Source organism: Citrus clementina, unplaced genomic scaffold (assembly GCF_000493195.1).
Source record: "Citrus clementina cultivar Clemenules unplaced genomic scaffold, Citrus_clementina_v1.0 scaffold_1, whole genome shotgun sequence".
Lineage (NCBI taxonomy): Eukaryota > Viridiplantae > Streptophyta > Magnoliopsida > Sapindales > Rutaceae > Citrus > Citrus x clementina.
Window position 1 is genome coordinate 5,013,230 of NW_006263303.1, and position 10,288 is coordinate 5,023,517.

General features: G+C 35.5%; 2 protein-coding genes across 2 annotated transcripts; one reads left to right on the top strand and one right to left on the bottom strand.

Moving 5' to 3' along the window:
• Positions 1-2,869: 2,869 nt before the first annotated feature.
• On the bottom strand, positions 2,870-5,338 carry LOC18054844 (pentatricopeptide repeat-containing protein At1g31430). The gene has a single exon (XM_006450958.2). It carries the CDS (start codon positions 5,306-5,308, stop codon positions 3,317-3,319), a length of 1,992 nt encoding a protein of 663 aa, XP_006451021.1. The 5' UTR covers positions 5,309-5,338; the 3' UTR covers positions 2,870-3,316.
• A 1,503-nt stretch (positions 5,339-6,841) lies between these two features.
• LOC18054845 (GDP-fucose transporter 1) lies at positions 6,842-8,505 on the top strand. Its single transcript, XM_006450959.2, has one exon. The coding sequence runs from the start codon at positions 7,319-7,321 to the stop codon at positions 8,369-8,371; it is 1,053 nt and encodes a 350-aa protein (XP_006451022.1). The 5' UTR covers positions 6,842-7,318; the 3' UTR covers positions 8,372-8,505.
• Positions 8,506-10,288: the final 1,783 nt, after the last annotated feature.

The window sequence follows — 10,288 nt, forward strand, 5'->3', positions numbered from 1 at the left end:
ACGATGTCCGCCACCTCCCCTTCTCCTATATATAAATGGGCAATCTGCTCCCTTCCCATTCCCTTTTCAAACTAAACACAAACCAGTATCCGCATCCATATCCATTTATACACAACTCTCTTTCTTTGCTAAGCCGTTGAGAAAATGTCTCTCGTCTCCAAGTCCGTCATGCCCTCATCATCATGGACATGGTGCAAGAAGCACGGTGACGGAGATGACGATGATGATGATGGATACGACTATGCACCGGCAGCTTGCATTGAAGGTTATGGTGATGATGATGATGACGACGGGGATTATGACTATGCTCCTGCTGCATCGATGGAGGGTGACGACGATGGAAGCTACGATTATGCTCCGGCTGCATGAATAAACTAAACTGTTCAATTTACCATCGGGTCGACTAAAAATTAAGCTGGTAGCTAGCAATTTTGTAGGTCACGAGTACCCCATATACATATAGACTATAGTGAGTGGGCAAGATGATGAAAGTGTAATTTAATAATGTCTTCTTTACATATATATTCATCATCATGCAAGACAAAAGTGACTTAATTAATGTGCTAATCATGATTTGTATTATGATATGATAATAATGCTAGTTTTAGTTGTCCCCTTATAATTATTATATAATGTAATTTCTGCGTCTGTGTTGGGATTGTAGTAAAAGGACTTATATAGTATAATAAATAAGTTTAGTTGAATATGATGACATGTGCGTCGTCTTCAGTAGGAGCAGACTGCCGTTGAAGGAGAATATTTGTTTTCTTGTCTTTCACAATTAATTTATGGAATCATGTTAAATATTTAGAATGCTGAGAGAAGGATGGGAGAAATGGCGGCGAGTGCTGTTGTTCCTCCTCTCTCCCTCTCAGTGTTGTAAATATTTTTTATTGTTAAAAAATTAAAAAAATTAAAAATGACAAAAAGCTGAATATGTTCACGTGTATCATTTTCTCTCTGTGTTGACGTTATCCTCACTCTCTTTGGATTGTCACTCCCCATCACATTTGCTCACTCTCTCCGGCTCCCCAACACGCTTCCTCACTCTCTCCTGCCTCACTCTCCGGCCCCCCATCATGCTTCCCCTACTCTCTTCGACTACCAAACACAGAAGCGCTGCCCATTTTAGATAGCAAAACCCAACTGCCACCCATTTATCGTCAATGATTAAAGGAAATGAAAAAGTTTTTGTTTTCTGTGCATTTTGGATTAAATTTGTAATTTTTTGTGGTAATAATTTGATAATAAAGATGAATTTTTATTTGGAATATTAATTGTGTGAAAATTGCTGTGAAAGTTACTGGATTTTTGGTTTGGAATATCAATTTGTGAAAATTACTATGAAAATTGCTAGATTTTTCGTTTGGAGTATTAATTGTATGAAAATTACTAGGAGAATTTGTGTAGAATTTTGATAGTCAGATAGAGTGAGGAAGCGTAAAGCATGATATTGGTCGTCGGAGCTGCAGGAGAGAAAGTGAGGACGAGTAAAGAAGTGGGGATGAGTTTACTTCTTCACTATCGAAGAGAGAGAGAGTAATGCATGTGATCTCTTCTTTCATTTTCTACATTTTTTTAAATATTTTCAAGAATATAAATTTTTACAATGCCAAGAGAGAGAGTAATGCACATGAACAAATTCAGGTTTTTGTCATTTTCTACTTTTTTTAAATTTTTTATAAATGTTAACAATGCTAAGAGAGGGAGAGAGGCAAAACGGTAGCACACGTTGCCGTTTCTCTCAGCCTTCTCTCAATGTTCTAGAAAATGAGCATTTACCTTTCAACAATATTAAATTTACTACAATGCCGAGAGAGAGAGTGATGCACGTAAGCAAATTTAGTTTTTTTATCATTTTCTACCTTTTTTTAAAAAAAAATTTAATAATAAAAATTGTCTACAACGCTAAGAGAGGGAGAGAGACAAAACAACAACACAAGTTGCTGTTTCTCTCAACCTTCTCTCAATGTTCTAGACAGGGAGTATTTTCCTTTCAACAATATAAAATTATTACAATACCAAGAGAGAGAGTGATGCAGGTGAACATATTTAACTTTTTATTATTTTTCACTTTTTTTTTTAATAATAAAAAATATCTACAATGCTCAGGGAGGGAGGGAGGGAGGGAGGCAAAACGAGTTGCTCTCAGCCTCCTCTCAATGTTCTCAACAGGAACATTTTCCTAATTTATGCGCTAATTATCAATCGGGTATTGTTAGTGGCCTAATGGTCCCAAGATGCTCGTATATCAATTCAATCTCATGCATTCGTTTTGTTAAGTTATTAAGTTAAGTTATCCCAAAAACAACGAGTATTTCGTGCAATCAATTTGATATTTACTTTCTATAAATATCATATCTCTTACTATATTGGAACGGGACCACGCTGGACTCCCGCACTTGAAAAGAAAGAGTGCGCAAAATAAACCTGCACCGTTAGTAGTAATGCAAGCACAAATCAAGAGATAATCACATTTCACGCACATAATCAAAGCCAACAAAATAAAAGCTGGTACACCATCTATTTTCCGTAATTCCGTTGAAATTAATTTGTATAAGAAAATTTTCAATACAAGGCAGGGGTAGCTCAGTTGTGCCACCAGGAAAGCAGAATTTCTCAATCCAAGATTTTCTCTTCCAATTTTTTTTTTTTCCCCACTAGACGTGTCTTGTTCTCAAGACTAACGCCAAAAGTAGTTGACATATGGAAATCTTCTCTGCGGAAGATAATTAACAAACAATACAAATTGTTGACATATGAAAATATTTCAAGCATTTCCTACTAAACAGTAATTAATGTCGACAAATTTGAAAACGAGGGAAACATTCAACCATCAGAAACAAGGGAACATAATAAATTACCCGTCGCAAATATTATGATTTATGAGAGGTATACATTCCGTTTCTTGTCAGGAATTCTACGAGGACGAAAAAAATTTGCTCTTATGATTTGGGAAGGTCGGTAAATTTTAAGTTTAAATTTCCAAATATGCACTTCACTTCCACACAAAGTGTGGAACTGCATCTGCTAAGCTTACTGTGCCAAACTCTCTAGTTAGTAAATTGACAAGGTACATGTGTGTTTCTTCAACCGAACTTTATAGTGCTTGACGTTCTCTTTCTGATAACAACTCTCAGCAAGTTTATTGAAGCTAATTTAACCCTCAACACCTTCATCTCAGGCTCCCAACAACCAAAGCGATGTTTATAGCAACTAAGATCATTTGATCAAGTTCTATCCTCTGACATTGAGAAGCCTTCAAAATGCTCCAAGCTTTTCCCAGTAAGTGAAAGCACACTGAAGGCCCGTTAGATCATAAGAAATTTATAGCAACTAGGTTGTCTCCTTCCATTGCATTTTGTTTTGAATCAAGCAATGTTTTAGCCATTCTATCCAACATTGAGTATATTTCTTTCATTTCCGAATGAGATGGATCACCAACAAGGAACTCATGGATGATGCCATTTATCTCAATTGAACTACACCCAGGTACCTTTCTGACACCCATTTCTTTCATTTTCTGTCTCACATTTGTTACATCTTCCCATCTGTTAGCAGAGGCATAGATGTTGGCAAGAAGTGTATGAAAACTGGAATCTTTTGACTCGATTTTCTCTAACAGTGCAGCCAGCTTCTCACCCATGTCCACATTGCCATAAATTCTGCAAGCACTGAGCAAAGCACCGTAAAGTGGAACTATAATCTCATTATTTTCATTTGGTATTTTTCGTATCCACTCCTCTGCTTCATCTAAGAGCCCAGCTCGACCAAGTAGGTCAATGAGACACCCATAGTGTTCTAGCTTTGGCTGAATCTGATATACCTCTGTCATGGTATTAAAGAACCTGCGGCCTTCATCGACCAATCCTCCATGGCTACAAGCACTTAGAACACCAATAAAGGTGATATCATCAGGTTTAGCCCCACCCGATATCATTTGTGAGAACAATTCCAGTGCCTTGTTTATCTTCCCATTCATGGCAAGCCCACATATGATTGAAGTCCAAGAGGCTGCATCCTTTTCCCTTAGCTCATAGAATATCTCTAAAGCTTTCTCAATTAACCCACATTTTGCATACATTTCAATGAGTGCTGTAGCCACAACTGCATCCACTGTAATTCTGTTTTCATTGATATACCCATGAATCCATTTTCCTTGCTCTAGTGCTCCCAACTGAGCACAACCTGTAAGGAGAGCAACCAATATGAATTTATCAGGCTTAAGCCTTATGATTTGCATCTCTCGAAATAGTGCCACTGCCTCATCAAATCGGTTAAATTGCACATACCCATTAATCATAGCTGTCCAAAGAACAATATCTCTGACTGGACTTCTGTCAAACAAGTCTCTAGCTTTCTCCAGTTGACCACAATTCACGTACCCAGACACCATACTTGTCCAACAAATTACATTCTTGTTTGGCATCTCATCAAATAGTTCCCTTGCTTCACTTAAACAACCACACTTGCAATACATGTCCAATAAAGCATTCCCCATTATAGGAGTAAACTCAAGCTCCTGATTAATATAACGGTGAATTTCCTTGCCAAGTTCCAAATTCTTCAAAGCTGTACAAGCCGATAAAGTGCTTACAACGGTGCCCTCATCAGGCATCAAATTACACCCTTGTCGCATCCGCCTAAAAACATCTACAGCGTCCTCAAATCTCATACACTTAACATGCCCTGAAATCGACACATTCCAAGAAACCACATCCTTGTCAGGCATTTCATCAAACAGCTTCTTAACATTACAAATTTTACCCAATACAGCGTACATGTCCATGATCGAATTGCACACATAAGTATCAAACTCAAGACCAGTTTTTACCACATACCCATGAACCTTTTCACCTTTCTTAACCTCTCCTAAGCAACCAACAGCCTTAAAAACAAACGGGTAAGTAAAATTATCTGGTGATACGCCGCGTTCTCTCAGCTTACTAAAAAGCAAAAGGGATTTTCTAAAACTACCCTTTTTCGCAAATGCTTTGATCAAGAGGTTGTATGCCAACAAACATGGACTCTGAATAGAACCGAAGATCTTCTCTGCGTAAAGCAAGTTTCCGTGAGATGGTTGTGTGCAGAAGACCATGAGCTTGTTGAGGGTCTCTGGGTTCTGTTGGAGGCCGATTTGGAAGATCTGGGCCTGAATTTGTTTGAGTTGCGTTATTGATTTGCAGTTTTTGAGAAGATAGATACATGATTTCTTAGTTAATGTCGAGGTGTGTGAAGAATCCGATTGGGGAACGGGTTTCCATATAATTTGGCGGGAAACAGAGTTGGGTAACCGTTGCGAGAGCATGTGGAATATTACACAAAATTGTGTTCAATAATTCGTGACAGCTCCTATTGAATTGACACCCCTCATTTTTATGCTCTTAAAACATATTTTTCATTAATTAACTATCTAAAATTATTTAAAGAAAAATTATCTCTGCATCGTCTTTTTTTAGTCGTATGTATATTTAACACCATAAATTTTTTATATATATTTTACACCATCTTTATTAAAAGACTATTAAATATAAATCAGTCACCTTGACACAAAAAATGATTATTTTATTTCTAAATGAATTAAAAAATTATTTTATTCTATAAAATTTTTAAAAATATGAAAATTATAATTATAAGAATGCCCCTAAATTCAATCAAACAAATAAATATCAAAATCTAAGATGATAATTATTAAATAAAATTATAATGATAAAAAATAACATCTTCTAATTATAATTTCATTTAATTTTTGTAGTTAAATTAAATATAAAAAAGTTTACAAAAATTGACATAAAGAGAAAAGCTCCCTATAATTATTGTAAACTTCCCTATAATTAGTATTAAGAAACTTCACTATACAATTAAATGAAATTATGATTACAAAAAATTAAAATGATAATTTTTAAATAAAATTATATTCATAAAAAATTAACATTCTGGATTTAAGATTTATTTATTTTATTAGATTAAGAGTATTCTTATAATTATAATTTTTTATTTTCTAAAATTTTATAGTATAAAATAGTTTTTTTAATTTATTTAGGGATAAAATAGTCATTTTATATAATCAAAGTGATTGATTGATACAAGCTTAAAAACAAAGTTGATACAAAGTACATACCAAAATTTTGTGGTGATTAAATGTGCATATGACAAAAAAAGGTCGTACAGAAATAATTTCTCTTATTTAAATTACATAAGTTCATAAAAAAGGAAAAAAAAAAAATCAAACATACACACACCCTATCTTTGTGGTTAGATTTCTCCTTAACCAAATCAAACGAAACTGAAAATTTGAATTTAATTCGGCTTAAATTATAATATACAAACCATTAGGATTTAAATGTACAAATTGGTCTGAGTTTTTTCTTTTATATCTTAATTGCGCATAGAATTAATATAGGAGGTTTTGAATATTTTTTTATAGTAAATATTAAACGATATATCATATATTATAATTTTGTAGACAGGAATTTATTCAAAATAATATATTCTCAAGTTTGATTTTTTTTTTCCATGAGAGAAAATGTCAAAAATAAGTTCAATAAGACTACGGGAATATTCAAACCTCAATTTTCCTGTGGACTTTTCAACTTTGGTCAGCCGTCAAAAATTTCATTCAGAAAATATCTCACACAAGAAAAGAATGTAATAACACGAATAAATAGCCTGACCCGGATCCGGCCTCGGACCCGTGCCCTTTCTTCCAGGCAACTTCCAACGATGTGTTCATTAAACCGCCGGATCTCAGATCTCACAAATCTTATCAGGAATATCCAATCAGCACGACACCGTTTCGGTCCCAAAGCGCAGTCGTTTTACCAGACAAACCATGATTCATTACGTGCAAATGTTGCTGTCTTGTCTGTACTCTCTAGCCTGAACTAGTAAATAAAGTTCTGAATGCTACCGAGTCACGGACTCGCTGTTCATAATATTAACAAAATCAACGTTCAATAACGAAGCCGCCGACTTGCATTTCCGCAATTGAGCCCATCATCTCTCTCCGTTTCGAATCCAAAAGAGGGGTTTCTTGGATCTCGCTCTGCTACCCATAGACAAGGTCATTTCATTTCCATTTGAGAATTCTCCAAATTTATTTTGTCCAATTTCTTGTCTTTAATTACTTTTGCTCCAATGCGTTACATTGTAGATCGATTCAGTATCACATCTTAAATCAATTACCAATTGACCCAAATGGATTCTTAAATCTTTTTTTTTTTTTTATCTCTCTCTCTCTCTCTTTTTTGTTTTTTTTGTTTTGCTGATACTATTAAGTTTATCACCTGCGTACTTCTCAATATTCAAGAAACAAGAAATGTCGTCAATTCGATTTGATTCCACTAAGCAATACTACACAACCAGCGGCCTTGTAGTTGGTTACGCTCTCTGTTCAAGCTTGCTTGCCGTCATAAACAAGTTTGCCATCACCAAGTTCAACTACCCAGGTCTTTTAACTGCGTTGCAATACTTAACCTCTGCTCTGGGTGTTTGGGTTTTGGGAAAGTTTGGATTTTTACATCATGATCCCTTCACTTTTGATACGGCCAAGAAGTTCTTACCCGCTGCTTTTGTTTTCTATCTTGCAATTTTCACAAATACCAATCTTTTGCGTCATGCCAATGTGGATACTTTCATAGTGTTTAGATCGTTAACCCCCCTTTTGGTCGCTCTTGCTGACACTGCCTTTAGACGGCAACCTTGCCCATCAAGGTTTACCTTTTTGTCACTGGTGATTATTTTGGGTGGCGCTGTTGGGTATGTGGCCACTGATTCTGGTTTTACTTTGACTGCTTATTCGTGGGCATTTGCATATTTGGTGACAATCACTACTGAGATGGTTTATATTAAGCATATGGTGACAAATCTTGGGTTGAACACCTGGGGTTTTGTGTTGTATAACAATTTGTTGTCTTTGATTATATCACCATTTTTTTGGTTTTTGACTGGAGAGTATGGTGAGGTATTTGCTGCTTTAGTTGCCAGTGCTGGAAGCTGGTTTGTGCCTGATGTCTTTTTTGCGGTTGCTTTGTCGTGTGTGTTTGGGTTGCTTATCAGTTTCTTTGGATTTGCGGCAAGGAAGGCAATCTCTGCTACTGCATTTACTGTGACTGGTGTGGTTAATAAGTTCCTTACAGTTGTGATCAATGTCTTAATTTGGGACAAGCATGCCAGTCCATTTGGCTTGATTTGCCTCCTTGTTACGATTGCTGGAGGTGTTCTTTACCAGCAGTCTGTTACTGGACCTGGTGCTGCTCCTGCACAGCGTGAACCAACAGTGTCTAAGCAGAACGATACTGAGAATCCTTCTGATGATTTTGGGGGAGAAGACCAAGGGAAAAGCTTACTTGGTAAACATGCTTCTGCATGAGAATATTTGTTTCATTTTTGTCATTTCTTTAGCAATTGGAATTTAACAAATTCCATCTGTAGTGAGCAATTTATGGTATAAGTATTATTCTTGTATTGGATCTTCAAAAATGTATTCTTCGAGAATTTGAATTTTGTGTACACTTGCCACGTATGTTTGGAAATGGATAATACAATGGTACTTAGTTCTTCATGGATAATACAACAGTATTTAGTTCTTCATTGATAATTTTTTTTTTTTTTAACTTTTACATTGCTTTCTTAAAATCTTAATGTTGCATTTGTTCGGCATGATGGGAATGACTTGATCTTTGATTTAACACTCTTTTCACTAACGAAAAACAACATTTTGTGGAATGTAATAAAGTTTTGTGCACAGCATATTACTATGTAACCCATTTAGCAATATACCAGAAAATGGCTGTTAATTTACTATTCTGTCTTTTATGAGGATAATTTGTTACTTGCATCTCTGAGTTCTTGGTATTGTTATAGGATTAAATTAATTTTGTTGTTTTGAGTTTATTAATGTTAGCCATTGGATGCTTGTAGTTCAGTTCACCTGAAACACTTTGTAAATAAGCAACAGTCGCCTAGTATTCCCTTTTGCTTCTATTCCTCTTGATGTCATTTCTTCCTTCCTATTTGTCTATCTACCACAGTTAAAACATTTAAGAGACCTAACTTTCTTTTGTAATTCTGCAAAGCATGTTTCTTGAGTGAACAAAAAGGCATCTGGATTATAGCTTTGCCATTGGACTGACACAGCTATTGCTGAAGTATGATACAGATTCACTCATGGTGAACTACTAATCCTTTTGTGGTGGAAAATCTATGGTATTCTGGGGTATACACCCTCATTCATTAGATTTTTCCCATGTATACAACTCAACCTATCATGAAAAAGTGGATGCATGTCAGGATTCAAGAACCTAAAGGGGGTGTATACACAGGAGTACCAAGAACTTTTTCATTTGTGGTACTTAGCGATTAATTATCCGACTTTTGATCAATTTTTAGAATTAATTTAATGATTTCTACTATTCGAAGATTGGCATCAACCTTGCTGTTCTCTCTATGACTTTCTGAATTGATTAGGGTGATTGAGAAATGAAACTATAAAGATATACACATTGGTAAAATTAGTCAAAACTAGCAGAACATATAACCTGTCTGTAAGTATTTACAAATCATGCAAGTTAATTGGTCAAGTCTTTGACCCTTTTATATTTTATGGAGTCCAGGAGTGAAAGCACACTGTGATTCGTTATTGATACCATATGCTTTCCTCCTATCCATTTACCAGGAAAGTATGTGAGAGTTTTGTTTGACAATGTCCCCATTGGAAGATATAATCTCGATTGCCTGAAGAATTCCTTAGATTTTACTCCCACCTCACCTCCTTTTGACTGGCATCGTTGAAATTTCACATATACACACTAAAATGTGCATATGCTCTAGCATGTCTATTAATTTCTTATTTGAACAAGGGTTCATTTCATGTTATTCTTCGGTTGCAGAGCCGCCTTCATTTAATATTCTTGGTTCATTTAAAAGCAAAACAATTGAGAATTAGGATTGCAGTACCATGTAGAAACCTGCCAATATAGGATATGATCATCAAAAATCACCAGAAATCTTTGCATGAACAAGATCCATTCTTAAAATGGTGAAACCTGTTCCTATCCATCACAACTGTCTCCCTATTATAAACTTTTGATATGATGTTGGTTGCGGTGTGGCAATCATTGCATACACGAAGATTCTTTACAATTCGAATTAGAACCCCAGGCATTGGACTTACAAGCCCAAATGTTATTGCCAGCTTCTCGGTATGGAGGTTAAGTGCAGTCTCCTTTTCCTCTTCATCCATATCAAACAACACTTCTGATTTGTTTGGAACAAAACCAGCTTTCTT

What these genes read in the sequence shown, in the direction of transcription:
- LOC18054844 (XM_006450958.2), bottom strand. Translation starts at nt 5,308, where the DNA reads ATGCTCTCGCAACGGTTACCCAACTCTGTTTCCCGCCAAATTATATGG.
- LOC18054845 (XM_006450959.2), top strand. Translation starts at nt 7,319, where the DNA reads ATGTCGTCAATTCGATTTGATTCCACTAAGCAATACTACACAACCAGC.